Source organism: Rutidosis leptorrhynchoides, chromosome 9 (genome assembly GCF_046630445.1).
Source record: "Rutidosis leptorrhynchoides isolate AG116_Rl617_1_P2 chromosome 9, CSIRO_AGI_Rlap_v1, whole genome shotgun sequence".
Lineage (NCBI taxonomy): Eukaryota > Viridiplantae > Streptophyta > Magnoliopsida > Asterales > Asteraceae > Rutidosis > Rutidosis leptorrhynchoides.
In genome coordinates, this window is record NC_092341.1 from 325,442,698 (window position 1) to 325,463,775 (window position 21,078).

The following is a 21,078-nucleotide window of genomic DNA, read 5'->3' on the forward strand; positions in this document are numbered from 1 at the left end:
GGTAATGTTTGTCATTAATTGAATTCAATGGTCAAGATTAAAAGTTGAATGTTTAATATATCTCAATTAAGCTTTTCTTTTAATGTATAGTATAGATATAGATAGATATAGATATAGATTATTAATTTTATATTTTAGTTAGTGATTTATTTATTTTAGAATGGATAGTACTATTAATATTCCAAAATCTGTAGGGTTAAAATTTAAAATCTATATAAACATAAGGACTTGTGTTAACAAACAAATAAAAGCACATGATGTGCTGTACATCGTATCCTCTTCACCTCCCTTAGTTATCTTTTCATCACCAATTTTCAGATCACCATTAAAATCAAGCTTAAATTTTAAATTTTAATTCCAAAACTCATAAACGATATACACTTCTAGCTTGGGATTTTGGAAGGGCCAAGGCCCCCCTCCACCCCTCCAATAATCTGCCCCCCGTGAAATTGATGGGATTTATGGGGGATTGAAGAAACTATGGGTAAGAAGATGAATGAAAAATACGGAGTAAACGATATTCTTTCAAAAAGGGATAGTGAATAAAGATTTTGGTTTCTTTCATTGGGCCAACAGATTCGGGCTGGAATACAACATGGCTTTTATTGGGCCAGTCAACCGGGTCCACTTTTTTTTAATCTGACTGATAAAAACCCAAACCGGTTTGCCCGACCCGGTTCGTGATTCTAACGGAATCCGTTTCATATTCCGTACAACAGTTTCTCTCCCAGAGATCTCCGGTAGAAAAAGAAACCTACCAGTTTTCAATTTTTAGCAGCACTATATCAGTTAGCGCGAACCTGTACAACTTGCTTATATCATCTGAAAATAATGGAGACTGATGAAAACGTTCCACAAGTTCTGTACGAGACACGTCATCACGCTTCTAGAAATTACTCGTCAAATTATCCTCCGATTCATCAACAGGTTTGTTTTTTAACGTATCTAAAATCATTACTCGATAGTTCATGAATTCGATATATTGAATTTGATTGTTATTTATGAAACTGATTCGGAATGTTGATTTGAAATATAGCTGAATGAAAGCAGTAAAGGAAGTTTATTCAGGTTGATTTCAACTAAAGGTACATTTCGATCTTAATTACTTTGTTCAATTGTTTTGGATTATTGAAATTCAACATCATGAAATGTTTCATCTGCTAGCATATTTACAACAACAACAACAACAACAACAAAACCCAATACCACATAGGTGGTGGTGTACGGGGAGGTGAGATGTAGACAATCCTTCCTCTAACGGACAGAGACATTACTTCCGAGTGGACCTCCGGCCAAAAAGTAGAAAAATTTTATTCTAAGAAATAAAATAGAATTAAAAGATATATATTAAACAAAGAAATTAAATAAAATTGAATAAAAATAAAATAAAATAAAATAGAGACGTCATGAAAATGGTAAAATCAAATTTTCATGGGTTTTAAATCCTGACTGAAATTTACTTTAAGCTCTAGGGGTCAGTCAAGTCGCCAATAAATCAACGCTTGCTGTCGACTTGCTGTCTGCTAGCATATTTAGTGGCGGGATTATATCGTTTACATTTAGGAGCTGCTTCATAAGTTAGGATCTCATATGGAGTCTAGGTCTATAAAGTAGGTTGTGTTAAGTACATTCCATATGATTAAGAGTACTAGAAATAGAATTATGTTTGTACAATATATGAAAGATGAACATAAATTTCGTTATTGATTGGTATTAGGCTTGAACAAATAGATGATAGTTCATGGTTTGTAACAGATGAAGCTGGTAATTGTTTAGAACAAGTTTGTATACACAAATTAGGATAGTATTCTCATGCGTAGTACTATTGTAGATGTAAATCCGATTTATTACTGTCTCTTGCTTTCGAAACAAGAGTTGCTATACTTTCACCTCTTTCTGTATTTATGTCACATTCGTTTTACATATATATTGATATGTTCTGGTACGCGTGAGTGGGATGCTTTATGTGATATACAAGATGCGTTGCTGCCTTTTAATTTTATAAAGGTTGAGCCTTAGAGAATTGTTGTTGCTTTTGTTGTGCCATGAAGGTCTGAGTGAGCTTAGAGAAAAATGGACCTCAAGTAGACATCAACAGAAGTTAAGCAAATGGACATCGATGTTTGTCTCCCCAACAGGCGAACATGTGGCTATAGCAGTTGGAAACCAGATTACCATTTTACAAAGAGATGATAATTACCAACAACCTTGTGGCATATATATTAGTAAGATCCCTGGATATTTCTGCATGCTCGTTTTACAATTGCAGCCTTTAAACAAGTGTTCTTATCTCACAGCTACTTTCATAACATGCAACCATACTGTTTATTTTGTTATATCAGGCGACTTCCCTGTCACGTTCTTGTTTGGAGCCTGGTCAGAGGATCATGGTGTTTTGGGAGTTTTTGACAACACCGACACCCTTTATTTTATTAGAGCAAACGGTGAAGTGATAACCAGAATTACCAAGCAGCATTTAAAAGCGCCTTTGCCAATTATCAGTCTTTTTGTTCATAACGATAAGGATACAAATAAATCTTGTTTGTAAGTACCAGATGAACTGTGTTAGTTTACTTGCATGCTTAATTGGTTTATTTAATAGTGCTTTTATTATTATATTTACAGGTGTACATTTAGTATACTTGCATCAGACGGTTCTGTTCGTGATATTGAGATTAGTCAGGACCCGAGTGCTTCTATTTCTACTATAACCAGCCCAAATAGCTCATTATTACATAAGCAGTTCCCTCAGAATGTTTCTTGTTGCGGATATCATCCAGATAGCTCGTTGCTTGCTGTAGTTAGTAGTGCTGTTAGCATCTCGTTGACTTCGAACGTTATCATTGGTAACATTCAGCACTTATCTTCATTCGGGTTTCAACTGCATTAGCAAATACCTTATTAATTACACTCATAAACCTCAGTGAATCTTGAAAACATTCTTCTAATACATAAACTAGTTCAAATCAGTTGAAAAATGAATACTAGCGCTATGATAACTCTCAAGTTAGTAGACTTTTGTGTGTATATTCTTAATCGGAATACACCTATTAATAATACAAAAGATGGTTAGTAGAAAAAGCTATACTTAAAGCTAGTTAAAGTAGGAACTAGATAAATTATATATCCTAATTAATCAAGTATTATTTGACATGATAATCATCGATTTTACTATAAATCAGGTTGTTGTTTTCCCTCCTATTCAGCTATTTTATTGCTTAGTTAAGATAAATTGATAAATTGTTCATTTCTTTTTCATCTTTTCCAGGACCTTACAGTATTTCTCTTTGGCAATGGTGTAGACAATCAGGCTTACAACAAGTGGCTTCTGCCGAGTTCGAAGGTCTATATACCAAAACAAAAGGTTATACAGATCGAATATCATGTCCAAAGGTCTTATTCTCACCACAAGCAGAGTTTGTTGCTACATTGGATTTAAGAGGATGTTTGGTCATCTTTAAGCTAAACGAGGAACACTTGCTTTCAGTAGTACATTTCAAAGATACACACTACATGAAAAATATAATAGATTTTACTTGGTGGACTGATCATATAGTTGTCATTGCTTATAGAAGTGGCAATATCACTATGATTGACATTGAAAGTGGTGTGAAGGTCTTGAAAAATGATTGTAAATACTCTTTGCCTATTTTAGAACGAGTACCACAGTTGCTAGGAAACATATTCATTCTGGAAAGCAGATCGTCTGAAAAAGATTTTGAACCGTCAGATTTGCTTCTCTTTGAGCCACTTACGTTGGAAATATATAAGCAATTTGATAGTGCTAAATTGCAATGGAGCTTGATGTCGTTTTCAAAAAGGTCTGTTCAGGAACTTTATGATATTTTGATTAGTAGTCAGCAGTTTCAGGCTGCGTTAGAGTTGGCTGATCATCATGGTTTGGACAAAGATGAAGTGTTCAAAGCTCAGTGGCTGCATTCTACACAAGGAATTAGTGAAATCAATACGTTACTTTCACATATTAGGGATCAAGATTTTGTACTTTCTGAGTGTTTGGATAGAGTTGGACCCACAGAAGATGCAACGAGAGCTTTACTTAGTTATGGTCTTCGTTTAACGAATCGTTACTCTTTTTCTGAGGTGGAAGATGAAGAGGGTAGCCCGATTTGGGATTTTCGTTTAACAAGACTTAAGATGTTACAATTCAGAGACAGACTGGAGACGTTTATCGGGATTAACATGGGCAGGTAAGTTGTGTGTAGAGTTAGTTAAAGCAGAGTCAATTTATCTTCTTAGTTATACAGAATGCATAATAATCTTATACGGAGTATAATACTATATGGTTTTTTGTAACATGGATTCAGGATGACCAAGTTGCTTTAATTTTTTTTTACCAGTTGGATATGAAACATAATCTGAGTTGACCCACATGGTTGCAAACAGCGGTTGCGACAGTTTGGTGACTAGCCCGTCCCGTTTCGCCCAAAACTGTCTAATTAGTCGGTCAACACTAAAAGTCGGCTCAAAGTTGGGAAATGTCGGTCAACATTGGTCAAAGTTGACTTTTGTCTGACCTTGTTTTAGTGTGAACGAAAATTTTAAGCCCCTTCTAAAATTGGCTGGGAAAAACACCTACTTACACAGTGCCCCTTAATGATAAATTCAAAAATACATAAATACACTGTAATTATAGAAAACATTATAAAAAAACCTATATATTATCTAAAAGTCAACGTTGGTCAATGTCTGTCTCGACCTTGTATTGACCAACTCGACCATTCAAGGCCCTGACCGACTCTCCTCCGTCTCGTGTCTCTTTCAACCTTCTGGACCCATTTATAAGTTAATGGATAAAGTTTGTCAAATACTAAAACTGAATATGTTTAATAATCTCTACAATTATACTTGTGAAAACACTCAGACTTGGCCTCTTTCAGGTTTTCTGCATTGGAGTATAGAAAGTTTAGGTCATTGCCTATCAAAGAAGCTGCAACTGCACTTGCAGAAAGTGGAAAAATTGGAGCTTTAAATCTTCTATTTAAACGCCACCCGTATTCTATATCTCCATGTATACTTGAAGTTTTATCTGCTATACCTGAAACAGTGCCTGTGCAGACGTACAGTCAGCTTCTTCCTGGACGTTCTCCTATTCAGGTTAGTCCTTTAAGAGAAGAAGACTGGGTTGAAAGTAAACAGATGATAAATTACATTAATACCCTCCCTGAAAATCACGAGAGTTGTATTCAGATCAGAACTGAACTAATTGTGAAGCAGCTAATGGGATACACATGGCCATCGGTTAATGAACTATCAATCTGGTACAAACAAAGAGCTAGAGATATGGACACCCTTAGTGGACAATTAGATAACTGTTTATCTTTGGTTGATACTGCTTGCCGAAAGGGTATTATAGAATTAAAAGAGTTCCATGAGCTTATTTCTCATTTGTACCTGCTCATTTACGATGATGATGTTAATCATGATACGAGTTTTAGCATGAGCCTTATTACATGGGAACAGTTGTCTGACTATGAAAAGTTCAGGTTGATGCTTAAGGGTTTCAATGAGGAAAATGTGATAAATAGATTATGTGATAGAGCAGTACCGTTTATGTTGAAGAAATGTGGGGAGGAAGTTGTTGATGGTAATGTTGATTCGTTTTTGGTTAGATGGTTGAAAGAGGTTGCTATGGAGAATAAGATCGAGGTCTGTTTAATAGTTATCGAAGAGGGGTGCAAGGAGTTTATGGGAAGCAACTTTTTTAGAAATGAAGGTGAAGTAGTAGACTGTGCGCTTCAGTGTTTGTATTTGATAACTGCTACTGATAAGTGGAGTACCATGGCCTCATTATTGTCTAAACTTCCAGCTTTGCACGGTAAGCTTTTTTGTCAATTTATTTATTATATAATACCTGCAAATATGAATTCCTTCATATTGATCTTCTAACTTAGCAATCTTTATAGTAAAACCTTTTTTTTTTATGTTGGATGTGTTCAATGATATCAAATGTTCTCATGTCACCTGCTGGTTGTATAAATTTTCTGAAACTATACTTTTAAAAACTGAAACATGTACAACTGAACACACATTCACACCCTCTTGCTCTTTCACAACGACAGTAACTGTCATTTAGGGTCACAATCTTGCACCTATCTGTGGCTGATTAATGGCAATAAGAAAATTTTGTTAGTTTTGAAAGTTTCTCTTGAATCTTTATTTACATGTGCTACTAAATTTTTTTTAGAAAGGCAATGAACTCATGTGCTACCGCTTTATACATATGCTTGCCTCTCATTAAGTACTTTTCTTGCTTATGTGTTGTGAGTAGTGCATAAAGTTATGTTCTGTACATTTGGGGGCCATTTTTCTTGAAATAGTCTAACAACACTTTTTGGCAGGTTCTGAAGTAGACGACCTTAAAAAGAAACTTAAACTTGCAGAAGGTCATGTTGAGGCCGGAAGGCTTTTAACTTTATACCAGGTACACATTTATGTTTTACAGTGTTTTCAGCATAGATAGATCATAGTTATTACCCTCTTTACATTTGATCTTACAAGCCTAGTAGAGAATCTTCCTTTACATTGGACCTCAGCTGTCAGCTTGATGGTTTATGTGTGGCACCATTTCAGACAGTTAGTTGGATACTTTAATATTTCTGTTTAGGCCGGTTTAGATATTTGAAAAAAGTTAAACAATATCCTTAAGCTATTTTCTAAGTCAAATTATTGCACGTTTAGATAACACCAGTAGTCTTTCTGTTGAATTTTGGCTGAGTGTTATGTTTGTAAATTCACATTTTTTTATGTTATCTAATTAGGGTGGGAAAATGGGTAAGTCGGGTGGGTTGGATAAAGTGTCAACTGGTATTTTGGTTTATGAAGTTTTTTCATTTCAATAATAGTCTACTATATCTTAATTCAATTTTAAGAAGTTATATGCGTTAAGAATACACTTTGGGTGACTTTGTTACTGTTCCCTATAAAGCTATCTTTATATTCTATTTGTTTGACACATCAGAGATATAACTCAGAATCATCCATTCCTAAGTGAATGGGTTGGATTCACCACCTCTAGTACTTGTTAATTAGATGAACGAGCTAGAAATGTGTTTACAATATGTGATCTAGTTGCAAGCCGTATGAATACTTCATGATGAAAAATCCAGTTTATGAGTTTACTTTTGTATCTCAGGTTCCAAAACCAATTGCTTTCTTCCTTGAGGCACATTCAGATAGCAAGAGTGTAAAACAGATTCTTCGTCTTATACTTTCAAAATTTATCCGTCGACAACCTGGTCGAACCGATAATGACTGGGCAAACATGTGGCGAGATTTCCTGTCTCTGCAAGAAAAAGCGTTCCCGTTTATGGAATTAGAATACATGTTAATGGAGTTCTGCCGGGGCTTACTAAAAGCTGGTAAATTTTCACTTGCTCGGAACTATCTAAAAGGCTCAGGTTCACTGGTTTTGCCAACAGAAAAGGCAGAAAATATCATAATTCTGGCAGCACGAGAGTATTTTTTCTCAGCTTCAAGTTTATCGTCCCCAGAAGTAAGTAACATCTGCCTTTGATATTCTTTTGAACTCGTAAGTACAGTAATAACATTCAATTATTGCAACATGTTCAGTAAATCGCGTCTTGATAACTTAGAAGCTAAAAGATCACATCTTTTTAAGAAAGATAGCGCCCAGGATGCATTAAAACTTCTTGAAATTCTCAACTTTCTGACAATCAAGTAATTTGGTAAAAGTACTAGCCCATTTCTTCAAACATGGAATATACTGTGTATGAAGAATAAAATCATAAATATATTAGTAATTTACCCAAATGTCAAATTCATAAGAATGAAGCTTCAAGTGTAAGATTACATATAATTATAACTGTTAAATTGTAGTTTATTTATTTGGACCATATATTACATTGATAATACTATACATCATATTTACAGGTGATGTAAAGATTGCCTGTACTCTATAAAGTTTCATCTACTATTAATTAACACATGAATGTTTTTTATAATGACTAGATCAGAAAATGTTGTAAAAAGTCGATGTCATTCTGTATTGCTGGTTACTGTATTAACGAAGGTTTCAAATTTGTTTTTTACAGATTTGGAAGGCGAAGGAATGTCTAAACATACTTCCGAGCAGTAGAAACGTGATGATAGAGTCAGATATTATCGACGCCCTAACTGTTAAACTTCCAAGATTAGGTGTTTACATTTTGCCAATGCAATTTAGGCAAATTAAAGACCCAATGGAAATTATTAAGTTAGCAATCACCACTCAAAACGGGGCTTATCTTAACGTTGATGAACTTATTGAAATAGCGAAGCTTCTCGGACTCAACTCTCAGGATGAAATCTCATCCGTTCAAGAAGCTATTGCACGAGAAGCAGCAATTGCAGGTGATCTTCAACTTGCTTTCGATTTGTGTCTTATAATGGCTAAAAAGGGACACGGTCCCGTTTGGGACTTGTGTACTGCACTTGCAAGGGGTCCCGCACTTGAAAACATGGATGTTAGTTCAAGAAAACAACTTTTAGGGTTTGCTTTGAGTCACTGTGATAAAGATTCAATCAGTGAACTCTTAAATGCATGGAAAGATCTAGATATGCAAAGTCAGTGTGAAAAGTTATCCATGTTGACCCGAAAAGATATTCCAGAATCATCAGTTGACCTAATAGATTCATCCGGGCAGGTCAATCCGTATCTATACGAAGAACAAAATCCTTATTTCACCACCATTAAAACAACACTCTCTGATGTTGCTGACACACTCTGTACAGACAGTTCTGATTTCGACTTTGACTCTCTTTTAAAAGAAAATGGTAAAATGTTGACTTTTGTGGCTTCTCGTCTCCCATGGCTGCTTGAATTGAAATCACAAGTGTCTGAAACTGATAGAAAGATTGTTGGAACGCGGGCGATTGCGACTGTTTTGTGTTGGTTGGCGAGAAATGATTTTTCTCCCAAAGATAATTTGATTGCTTCACTTGCGGAATCGATTATGGAGCCACCGGTTACAGAAGAAGAAGACATTTTAGGGTGCTCGTTTTTATTAAATCTTAATGATGCCTTTTATGGTGTTCAAATTATAGAAGAACATGTGAAATTAAGGGAAGATTACAATCAAATATGTAGTATGATGAATCTTGGGATGATTTATAGTCTGTTGCACAACTCCCGAGGTGAGTGTGAGGATCCAGCTCAGCGAAGAGAATTGCTGCTACGAAAGTTCCAAGAGCAGTACACTTCACTAAGTTCAGGTAATTCATCATATTTTGGAAGGTGGCAATATGGGCTGGGTAACGGGTCAAAAGTGGATATCTTGGTACAGATTGAAATGGATCGGGCTGAATTGGTTTAACATATACCTGGAAAACGGGTCAGGTTGGGTCGGTTTGGGTAACGGGTCAAAACTTGTTTTGGTTGAAATGGGTCATGAGTCAAATTCTTAGACGGGTCAGGTTGGGTCGGGTTGCGTAACAAGTCGAAACGGGTCCTGTGTAACGGGTCAGATTTTTTAGAGGGACTCAAATGGGCCGGGTTTAAAACTGACAATTCGAATTTGAAACGGGTCAAATGGACTGGTTTATAAGTAAATGTGTTAAAATTGCCACCTTTAACATTTGCAATGTGTATGCATGTACTTTCTTGGAAGTTCTCTTGTTCCAAAGTTTTGTCTGCTAGTGAATCTTCATATTTGTGGTGCAATTGAACAATTTATATGAGTTTGTTGTTTTTTAAATCCCTATTTTGGACGTAGATGAACGCAACAAGATTGACCAAGCACAGTCCTCATTTTGGAGAGAATGGAAGTCAAAACTAGAGGAACAAAAGCGAGTTGCTGATCATACAAGAGCTATTGAGCAAATTATTCCTGGTATTGAAACTTCACGCTTTTTGTCGGGAGACATCGACTATATGGAGAGTGTAGTATTCTCTTTTGTTGAATCTGTAAAAACAGAGAAAAAGAGAATTCTCAAAGATGTGATGAAATTAGCCTCGGACTATGGATTAGATCAAAGCAAGGTATGCTAATATCCTTGCTACATGTATATAATAGTAGAATTGACATCTGATCCATTTACATTCACAATGAGTCTGTTTGGATTATTAAACTCAAATGGGTCATGATCGAACATATACTTAAAAAGCAACGGGTCAACTCAATTAAGTGGGTCAAGTAGATTAAAAGACATCAAACTGTATTCAAATACATTAAACCTCTTAGATCACTTTTTTAAGATAGAATCTTTCATCAGTGTAGTTATATAGTTTTTGCAATCATATTCACACATTGATCATCAAAAAAATTTCAAATTATAAATTAATTAATATAGTTTTTTCCCTCGTCTAATAATGTTTCATTGGCCTTTGTATTCAGGTGTTGCTGAAATTTATTTCTTCAACCCTCGTTTCTGATGTTTGGACAGTCGATGATATCAAAACTGAAATTTCACAATTCGAAAGCAAATTACTCGAGTCTGCAAACGAAGTCTTCAAAACAATCGCATTGTATGTCTACCCACAAATCGATGGTCAGAATAAAGAACGCCTTGCTTACATTTATAACCTCCTCTTCATTTGTTTCTCAAGGGTTGAAGAAAAAAAAGAGCTACTATCGATTACGTCTCCAGATTCAGCCCATTTATCGATTGACGAGCTCGATAGTTTTTACAAGATCATGGAGCAACAATGTAGTAAACTTTCATTCATCAAGGACCTAAATTTCAAAAACATTGCAGGTTTATTTGGTCCAAATTTGGCAAGTGTTACAAATGAAGTGTACGCTCATGTAAATGAAACGAACGTTGAAGCACTTGCAGAACTGATGAAAACCCTAAATGAGATATATAATAAAGATCAGCTTCCGGAAGGTCTCGTACCGTATCCATACGTGTACGGATATTATATATCTAGCTCTTTAAAAGCTCTTGAAGAAAACGCAAAGTCAAAAGTCCATTTTCAAGACCCTGAAACTCTTCGGTTATTCATTAATGAACTCGAACGTACATATGACAGATGTAAAAAGTATATCCAACTTATTGCTTATCCAGGTGCATCTGTAATGGGCATAATGAAGAAGTTTTTTAAAATAACTCCATCAATGGATGACAGTTTTGATCATTTGAAGTTTGATCCAAAATGGAAGGATGATTTGGTTATGCTTGTATCGTTCTGGCTCAGATTGATTGACGATTTGCAGACGTTTGTATCGTCAAATGATCTCGAAGGGAAATTCTCTCCCGCTTGTGTGATGCTCTGTCTCGAAGCTTTTGTTGACTTGATCAAAGATGATAAAATCTCTATTACCGAGGGATGGGCTACTATTTTCGAATATATCAACGTAGGTCTCGTGGGCGATGTTTATACCGAAATTCTCACTTTCTGCAGGTCATTGATTTTCTCCGGGTCCCGTTTCAAATCAATATCATATGTTTATAACGCAGCGATTCGAATACTTCATGAAAATGTAACGGATCTTTCGCTTCTTTACACAAGAATCTTGGAAACGATCTTAACGGATTTGGCCCGTGGATCTAAAGAACACAAATATCTGTATCGTGTTCTAACAAGTTTGAGTGAATTGGATGGTGATTTAGATGATCTTAAGAAGGTTAGAGTTACAATTTGGGATCAATTGGCTCGGTTTTCTGATAGTATGGAAATACCTAGTCACGTTCGAGTTCATATGCTCGAACTCATGCAGTTTATAACAATGCCGGGTTCAAATTCGTCTTCTTTTTCTACCGATCTTCAAGTTAACGTCGTCCCATGGGACGGGTGGAACGGTACGGGAAATGTAAGTTTAAACCGCGAAAAAACAGGGGATAACGAAGATGCAACAAATAGGTTTACAAATACTTTGGTTGCTCTTAAATCATCACAGCTACTGTCTACTATCTCTGCGAGCCTTGAAATAACACCAAACGACCTTTTGACACTCGATTCGGCTGTTTCTTGTTTCTTAAAGCTGTCTGAAAACGCTGTTTCAAAATCCCATGTTGATGTTTTGATAGCTGTATTACGAGAATGGGAAGGAATTTTTGGTACAAAAGAGGAGGTAAAAAGTTTGGAACAAACGCCTGATGATGATGTCATCGTGACTGATTGGGGTAACGATGGTTGGGATGAAGGATGGGACGATTTTCCCGAAGATGAACCGCAAGAGAAAGAAACGAAAAATGACGATTTTACCCCTTCGGTTCACGCGTTACATGACTGCTGGGCCGAGATTTTCAAAAAGCTGATAGCTTTATCTCAATTTAACGACATGATGAAAATTATCGACAGATCTGGTCCGAAAGGGTATGGTGTACTTTTAACCGAGGATGCTGCACGCAACTTAAGCCAAACGTTACTTGAAATAGATTGTTTTACAGCTCTTAAAATCGTCCTTTTATTTCCGTATGAGAAGATACATTTACACTGTTTAGGTGTTGTTGAGGATAAATTGAGACTAGGAAACATTCCGGGTTCGGTTTTAAACGATCATGAGTTGTTTGTTTCTTTGTTGTCTTCGGGATTAATATCGACGATCATCACAAAACCTGAATTCGGAAACGTTTTCTCGTATTTAAACTATATGGTCGGAAGTTTCTCTCGAAGTTGTCAAGAGTCTCATTTGTCAAATGAGAATGACAATTGGTTTGTTTTTGAAACGATTCTGTTACCGTTTTATGTAACGGAACATGTGAAGGCGAATCAAGTGATGTTAGCGGGATTAGTTGTTATGAAAATGATGCATACGAATGTGTCTCTCGGTTTGATCAATGTAGCGGAAGCTAGTCTTAGGAAGTATTTAGCAAACCAGCTTGAAGTGTTACAAGGCACTGATTTTAAGTTTGAGGAGATGAAGTTTTGTGAGGTTTTAGTGAATACGGTTGGCGGGTTAAGTAGCAAGGTGGAGAATTCGATCAAGTCGTCTTTAGGGATGCTGTCTACAAACGATGGTAAGAAGTAACATGATTTGAAATCTGAAATTAGAAAATATAGATAATATTTTGCTGTGTAGGTATGATCTGTTTGAACTTGATATATAAGCATGTATATACTGTACATGTTAATGTTTTGATCATTTATGTTCTTTTCTTTGATTATGAGTAGTTATCTGGATTATTTCCTTTCCTTTATAGAAAAAAATACCTTGTTAGTGACACATAAAGTTGCTTTCAATTACTATACTGTTATGAGTAATCATGTGCAAGGCACATACCACTTAATGATTTGCCATTGGCTACAATCAAGGTTGCAAAATTCGCTATCCGGGATTACTCGGTCGGGACTTTGGAAAGATTAATTGGTAATTCGGAGATTAATCGGGGATTAATCGGATTGTACTGTATACATTGAAATATTAAAATTTAAAAATTATACAGAGTATGTGTAAATATAGAAAAAATCATAAATATAAAAATAAACATAATTGTCTTAAATTGTCCATTTTGCTCCAAAACTATAAAGTTCTAGTTTAAATTCATGTTAAAATGGTAACCAATTTTGACTTTAACCGATTTTGGCTACCAAATTTGATTTTGATCCATCAATTGACGTTGACCATTTAGTTAAACGGATTTTTACAACACTGGCTACAATACGAGATAATAGAGAGGGAAAACGTGTAATACACTCAAGGTTGCAAAATTCGCTATTCGGGGATTAACCCGTTTGGACTTTGAATGGATTAATCGGCAATTCGGGGATTAATCGGATTGTACTATATACATTTACATATTAACTAATAGATAAAAGTTATGAATAGTAACCAGGAGCATTTTTTACTTTTCACTTTTTTTTTTTAATTTTAACTAAATTTCATTTTACCAACAACGCCCCACACTTTTTTGAAAAATTCAAATCGACCCCCAAACAGTGGGTAAAGTGTCAAATAACCATTTTCATAAAAAATCTTAAATAAACTCCACCCAAATATTCAACGGGTCATATATTCTCGCTCGCAACAAGTTAAATTTTTCCGACACCATCGTTAAACTCGAAATAATTTTAGGAACACAATGTCACTAGCTATACGCAAAACGGACGCTTTTTAAAAAACGCTAAATATTTGGGGTACTTTTCATACACGTTGATTTTGCGTTAAATTTTTAAAAGTCGACAATTTCATAGCGAAACGCGGAGATGCACATATATTGTTAATTTAAAATAACATTTAAATCTCTCACGGGTTATACCTTTTAGTTTGACTCGAGTTGCGCTTCAACGACACCATCGTTAGCCACAAAATAATTTAATAAACGCAATAAAATACATTGAAAACTGAACCCCCGGCGCGAAGCGAGGGTTCGATAATTAGTTTATACTAAATTTTAAAAATTATGTGTAACTATAGAAAAAAAAAATCATAAATATAAATATATTTTTAACATAATTGTCTAAAATTGTACATTTTGCTTCAAAACTATAAATTTTAGTTTAAATTCATGTTAAAATGTAACCATTTTTGACTTTGACTGACTTTGATTACCAATTTCGATTTTGATCCATCAATTGACGTTCACCGTTTAATTAAATGAATTTTTGAAAATCGAAACGGATTGCTCCTAAAAATAATTAATCGGAACAACACTAAATACACTTATACACACCAATATTCAAAGCTAACTACAAGTGAACTCTAATGCTCTTATGTATACTAGAGCGAGAAATGGTTAAGTGGTCATGTGCGTTGCATATGACTAGTAAATGATACTCGTACATAACAGATACATTACTCCGTATTTTGTTAAAGTAAATACAGTAGAAGATTATTAGACCAAATCGAAAGTGATAGTTTGAAATAGTAACCAAATTAGTGACGGAACAAAATGAAAAATGATTTTAAATAGGAACCAGATAGTAACTATTTATTTGCTGTTTCACTCCCTAACAAAAACACTTCAAACATGGACACAAGTCAAATTAATGTTTAACGTCTACTTTACCAGCAATTGCAACATAACTTTATTTGTCTGTACAACATGAAAGGCGTCCATATCCTAAGTGGACAAAAGGTTCAAGACTCTTTGTCAGTTGATGCTCGCTTAAGCAAAAAGTATTTGGTTGGGTGAATCAGGAAGAAGTTTCTGCAGTTCGATAAATTGTGATTTCCTGCTGCTTAAAGTACCTGCGATCTTCCTCATCAACAAGTACTAGATTCAAATAATACTTGACGCTAAATTTGTTGTTGATATTACGATGTGTTGGTGTGAGTTCATAAGGGCTCAGGAAAAGCCTGATTGGTATAGATTCACCTGAAAACAAAATTTGTGGCATCTTTAATCACTCATAAAATACTTGCAGCAATATTTAAAAGATATCTGAAATAACTTAATAAAGAGTTTTGTTACAGGTGACATTTTGGGCGGCCAGGTTCAAATCTTAAAGGGTCAGAAACGGTCATGAGATAACCCGGCTAGACCACATCTGACTAAAAATAATCGCACTCACTGGGTAACCTGAACACAGAAACCTCATCCGTTTACCCATCTATTAGAGATGACATTTCAACCCATTAATAGGTAGATGGGTAGATTTTGGAACCCATTTTCCTTTCAAGTTTCAAGGCCAATGAGTCATTTGTAGTAATATATATTGATTATAATCAAAAGGGGTCGTCTAAACAGGTCAAATAAATAGAAATTTAACCAACGTGGATTCAAATTGGATAATCCTCCTAATATTTTTATAGGCGGAATTTTATCAATGCCCTTGCAAAACTTAAAGATGAAATACTAGGTTACTATCGTAATGAAAAACTTCGTTTAATAATAATTAGCACAAAGAAAAAATCAATAAAGTGAAGACAAAATATCTTTGAATGTACCAACCCGAACTAAATGTACCAAAACCTATTGCCCAACCTGCTTACTTTGCCACCTATATTGACAAGTCATACCTCTAACAGGAGCACCATCCATTAACTCAAATTTTGCCAGGGTTTCTGTCTCTACATGAGTGTTGGCACCAGAACCAGTGGACTCTCGTCGCCTGATCTCAAGATCCATATTTTTTAATTTTATTCTAACAAGAAGAAAATATATCTTCCCGATGATTACATCTTTTAAATGATACCTAAATATGAACACACATGTTAGCCAATCATTATAAAAACACAAATATATATGATTCTATTTGGTACCCTTATTTAGTTCTGCAAACATAAATCAATGTTTTTAATAACAATAGTAGTAGGCTATAATATTAAAGTAACAATTTTTATTTTTTTACAGATTTAAGAGATCTTAATATATTAATTTGATAGTCATCATAACTTACTTGCTTTTGTTATACTCAAACTCAATATGAAGACAGTCTTCTATTCCAACTTCCATCTGCGAAAGAATAAGGGAAATCAGCATGCATGATTGGCTAAATTTATCAGTTGCAACGTATCCATTGCAAAATGCTGCATAAGATGTGATTAAAGGTGCAAGAAGGACGGGTCGCTTGAGTAAGGTTAATCATTAGAACTTGTTTGGGTAAAAAGAATCAACTTTAAGTGCAGATATATACAGGTAAGGTTGTGTTTGCAACACTTAATCGGCCTCTTTTGAACTTTATTAGCGCAATAGTAGAAATGGTAATAAAATACTCGGACGAATATGATTACATAAACTAATCTAAAATCTTAATAGGATGATACAAGTTTGCATTAAATATACATTGGGTGAGTTTCGACCCATTTAACTTGAACCATTTTAAGCTAAATTTCCATCACCTGACCCATTTTACCAGGTTGAAAGTAAACACAAACAAAATTGTCCTATTCATAAAAAATGGACGGATATAGCCACCTCTAGACATGATCACGCATATCACTAATCCTCCTGCTATATACATTAAAAAATAATACGAAAATATGATGACGGATCACTGACCTTAATGCTGTTGTTGATTGATGGAGGCGTGCTAAAGTTGCGAACCTGTAAAAAGGAACACATAACAGATCAGTACGAACGAACAATTGTCTTGACATTGTAGCCCTGACACAACCTGGTATGTCATTCTCATGTGTTTTATGGTGAAAATAATAAGTGAATGATAAAATTTAGTTTACAAAAAATCTCAAGTTTGTAATTACAATTATTCAGAATGCAATAAACCTTTGTGAAAGACCACCATGCTGAGCAAAATGAGAAAATATTATCCTTTTATATAGATTTGTAGCTGTATCAATGCTTGACCAATTTACTTATTTATTAATTAAAAAACTCAAACAAATTTTAACACAGTGAGTGTATGATGGAAGATACAAACAAGAATTCTCACCACAAAATCTTGGTACTGCGTTATGCTACCAGCATAACCTCGATTGATTGTCACCTTCAGAACATACCTGAGACAGGATAGTAAATTTTTTTTAGCAAGTTTCAAAAGATGTAGTACAATCAATAGTGTTCATGGTTTGCTATTTTAAGTAACATTTTTACTTTGAATAAGAGTTACCTAAGTCGCACATTAACACCATTGTATGTTTCGTATGGCATTTCAACCGTAGAAAATTCAAAAGGGTATGTTTTCTTTTCATATATGTCACCAGGAACATCCAATTCACGAACTGCATGGCAGATGTAAGAGTGTGAATAGTACTAATAAAGGATATAAAATTTATATCAGATAGAAAATTAATGGATAAAATAAGTAAACTAATGGAGTATAAAGTAATTAAATTAATAACGTTCTTTCAAAAATGCAACAAAACAACAAAAAAGTTGTCGCATCAGACAAGCTTACCAAGAGAGGTGAAGTCATAAAAGTTGCCTCGGTCAAAATAAATTTCTGCAAAGGGAGGTAATAATTCAACATATTCAGAGGGATTAATATGAAAAACTGTTCAATGAAATTGATGAGATAAAATTACCAATTTGACCGAGCAGTTCTACTTTAATACCATTATGCTCGACCTTCTTCCCTTGCACTGGTTCTACAGAAATCTGTACATATAGTACATAAGTAAACGCGATACGTTATAATCATTTGTAATAAGTTTATAAGTCCTTAACATTAAGTACCCAACAAAAATATCAAATATAGTACCTTTCCAGCAATCGTTTCTTGACTTTGAAAAAGGGGGACCAATGATATCTGACCATTTTCCTTCTTCAAAGGAACCTAATATAGAAAATTAACATTGAACCATCATTGAAAGCACAAAGATTTCTGTTACTACAGTTCAAGCTTACACAGTTACACGTAGTTCAGCCAGTTAAATGCTACAGCAGTATCATACTTAAACACGAATGATTACACAATAGACTTATACATGAAATTAGGGCTTCAGTGAAACAAACTATCAAATACACGTAGATAGATCACATAATTAACAGCTTTCAAATTGCTACACTAATCATCAACCTACAATAATAAACAATATACATACATGCATACCTGCTTGCGTGTTTTGGCATCGTTGAGAGTGATCGAAATATTACAAGCCGGCTTAAATGCCCCTAATATATAGTTCTGATCAACAAAAAACAAACAGATCAATTTTCACTGCAAAAACACTACTTTCCGCATTTCAATAAGCTCTTACCATTTCTCAGAATTTAACTTTCAGCTCCTCTCAAAATTCTTCTCTTATACTAGCTGCAAAAACCTAAATAATATAATCAGAGTATATCATTCAACAAATAACTTCTACTAAACAAAAACATATACATATATGTATCTAATTATTAGGCGTAAACGATTGTTTATAGGTATGTTAAGCCATTACAGGCCGGTATAAATTTAAAACCCTAATAATAGACTAAAACTACAAAATTAAAGCAGAATTTGTTTCAGTTTCCGGTCGAGAACCTAGTTTTATTAGATTATAAGTAAATATAGAGTAATGGAGGATGAGATGAAATATAATATAAATCTATATGTAATTATGTATACAGACCGGAACGTTGATCGGAGAAAACTATTGGATGGTTCAGCGTACAGAGGAAGTGATCTGGCAAGTTGATTATAGCAGTGACTTGAATTAATTGATTATTGATTATATATAATAAACTAGTGAAATGGATCCGTGGAATCACTTTAACCAAACAAGTTTAATGTATATTTTAGGTATCAAGTGAATTTAAATGTTAAAGTCACTTAGTTTAATGACCAACGGATTACGACTAAGAAATTTTTCGTTATTTCACAAACGCATTGATGTACTTAACTTGGTTGGAATAAATAACTACATTTATTCTCTCAAAATCATCTTTAAATTTTCATCACAGTGACTATTTTCCTTGTCATAAAAGTCTATATTAAAACTTTTTATTGAGACGTGCATTTAGCTACATATATAACGTAATTAATCTCGTAAAGGAGAACTCATATTTAAATTTGAATACTAATATAATAATAATTAATAATTAATGAGAGTGAATTTTTTTCAAAAAACATGAAATAAATAAATAAGTAGATTTAATTTAATTAGTTATTAATTAGATTAATGACATCACGTTAAGGGATTAGATTTTTTTCTTTTTTTTTATTTTTTCTTAACAAAGTCATTAGCCTAATAATAACATAATAATTATAGGATTTTAATAGAAGCTATAAATAAAAATAAATGATTACTGTATAAAACCTAAATAAACAAAATAGAAATAATAAAAAAAAATATTAGAAAAGTAAAAAATGACTAACTACGCGAATGGTCCATGTGATTCACCCTGATTTGCGGATATAGTCTTAATCTACTATATGCATCAGAAAATAGTAGAGTTATACACCTTAACCCCTACCATTGACATGCTTATTCTTCATCTTCATCAAAAACAAACTCAATCCAAATCATCACTCACCATTTCAACCAACCATTCATCATCGTAACAACTAACAAAACTATATAAATTATAAAATGAAAACCTAAATTAAAAACTTCAAGCCTACTAACTCAAAAGTAATTCGTGAAACCCGTTTATGTAATTGAATCTGGGTAAACATCAATTGCTTCACCTTTAAGAAAAGTATTAAAACTTTGAAAAATTGGTCGAGATGGTCTGGTTTCCATAAGGTTCGATTCTGCGTTTTGTTTGTTTGATAGCGGCTTGTGCGATTTCGTTCATTCCATTTAGTGTAGTAATCTCCTTATTTCTTCCGAGATCTCCCCGACATCTTTTTGATAGAAGATAGCGGAGACTAGATGGCCATCTCACAAGATTTCTCTGTCAATGAGGTCAAACTTGGTCAAAGACACTATTTCTCGGATTTTCTTTGCTCATTTCTCGAATTTTCTTGTAAATCTCGTAAAAATGTATATAAATGTACATATGTTTATTTATTTATACATATTTATATTAAAAAAATGTCAACCTGAGTTAACGTCCGATATCTCCACGAGATGCCGCGATCTCCCCAAAACTGTCCAAACGATATCTCTCCGATATCCGAGTTCTCCAACCTTGATTCCATTTAGACCATCATTGATTCTATTCCGGTGAGCTCGGTGTTGTTGCGGACGTAGTCAGCTTCTGAAAATTGATTTATGCTGCAGTGACCCGAACTTTTCCATGTTTATATATATTAAATGAAATTGATATTTATATGATTAAGTGTTTCTATCACACCCCCAGTTAGGGCCTGGGCGAAATGTGACTTAATATCAAAATATACCAACATATTATAATAACGAGAACAATACTAAATGAGAAAGTTAAACTTTATTGAGTACGCAGCGGAAAATGAAATGTCGTTACAAAGGAGTAAAGTAAATGTTTAAATGCAATAGTAATAAATGCGATAATCTCTTGATCATATGTCCAAGTAGCATCACATAAGCAATAGATAAGTAAGCTTGAATCAAACAGCACCTGAGACAAAACATGCTAAAGTGTCAACCAAAAAGTTGAGTGAAGTTCATAGGTTTAACAAAAGTTGACCGTTGTTTTAGACCACAAGATTTAGTTTGTAAAGTTGATCTCCCGCAGGATCAAAAAGTTATGCCAAAGCGTGATATTTAGACTAAACGTTCAAGTTTGCCCCATGACAAGTTGTGTCTGTCCTTGTCGGCTTAATTTCATGATCAAGTAATACAAAGACTTAGTCAAATGTATCGGGGATGTTACTCCCGATAGGCCTACCCCCAATAATTAAGCATGCAGCAGCAATTAAAAATATCA

General features: G+C 34.3%; 2 protein-coding genes across 2 annotated transcripts; one reads left to right on the top strand and one right to left on the bottom strand.

Moving 5' to 3' along the window:
* The first annotated feature begins 527 nt into the window (after positions 1-527).
* Positions 528-13,065, top strand: LOC139865656 (MAG2-interacting protein 2). Its single transcript, XM_071853734.1, has 12 exons — positions 528-927; positions 1,037-1,085; positions 2,052-2,225; positions 2,343-2,544; positions 2,626-2,846; positions 3,269-4,208; positions 4,899-5,836; positions 6,360-6,442; positions 7,154-7,513; positions 8,073-9,231; positions 9,732-9,997; positions 10,353-13,065. The coding sequence occupies exons 1-12, from the start codon at positions 832-834 to the stop codon at positions 12,930-12,932; spliced, it is 7,068 nt and encodes a 2,355-aa protein (XP_071709835.1). The 5' UTR covers positions 528-831; the 3' UTR covers positions 12,933-13,065.
* A 1,641-nt stretch (positions 13,066-14,706) lies between these two features.
* On the bottom strand, positions 14,707-20,371 carry LOC139869038 (vacuolar protein sorting-associated protein 26A-like). Its single transcript, XM_071857370.1, has 12 exons — positions 20,273-20,371; positions 18,554-18,566; positions 18,356-18,453; positions 18,005-18,079; positions 17,829-17,901; positions 17,702-17,746; positions 17,414-17,525; positions 17,237-17,303; positions 16,846-16,890; positions 16,244-16,299; positions 15,864-16,039; positions 14,707-15,219 (listed from the first exon to the last, which is right to left on the bottom strand). Exons 1-12 carry the CDS (start codon positions 20,369-20,371, stop codon positions 15,038-15,040), a joined length of 1,041 nt encoding a protein of 346 aa, XP_071713471.1. The 3' UTR covers positions 14,707-15,037.
* Positions 20,372-21,078: the final 707 nt, after the last annotated feature.

Bases quoted from the DNA above. Each gene is read 5' to 3' on its own strand.
- LOC139865656 (XM_071853734.1), top strand. From the start codon at position 832: ATGGAGACTGATGAAAACGTTCCACAAGTTCTGTACGAGACACGTCAT. The intron at 928-1,036 runs GTTTGTTTTTTA...TTTGAAATATAG, and splicing joins ATCCTCCGATTCATCAACAG to CTGAATGAAAGCAGTAAAGG. The intron at 5,837-6,359 runs GTAAGCTTTTTT...ACTTTTTGGCAG, and splicing joins TAAACTTCCAGCTTTGCACG to GTTCTGAAGTAGACGACCTT.
- LOC139869038 (XM_071857370.1), bottom strand. From the start codon at position 20,371: ATGGAATCAAGGTTGGAGAACTCGGATATCGGAGAGATATCGTTTGGA. The intron at 16,300-16,845 runs GTCAGTGATCCG...ATTCTTTCGCAG, and splicing joins CAATCAACAACAGCATTAAG to ATGGAAGTTGGAATAGAAGA. The intron at 15,220-15,863 runs GTATGACTTGTC...TTTTGTTTTCAG, and splicing joins GGATGGTGCTCCTGTTAGAG to GTGAATCTATACCAATCAGG.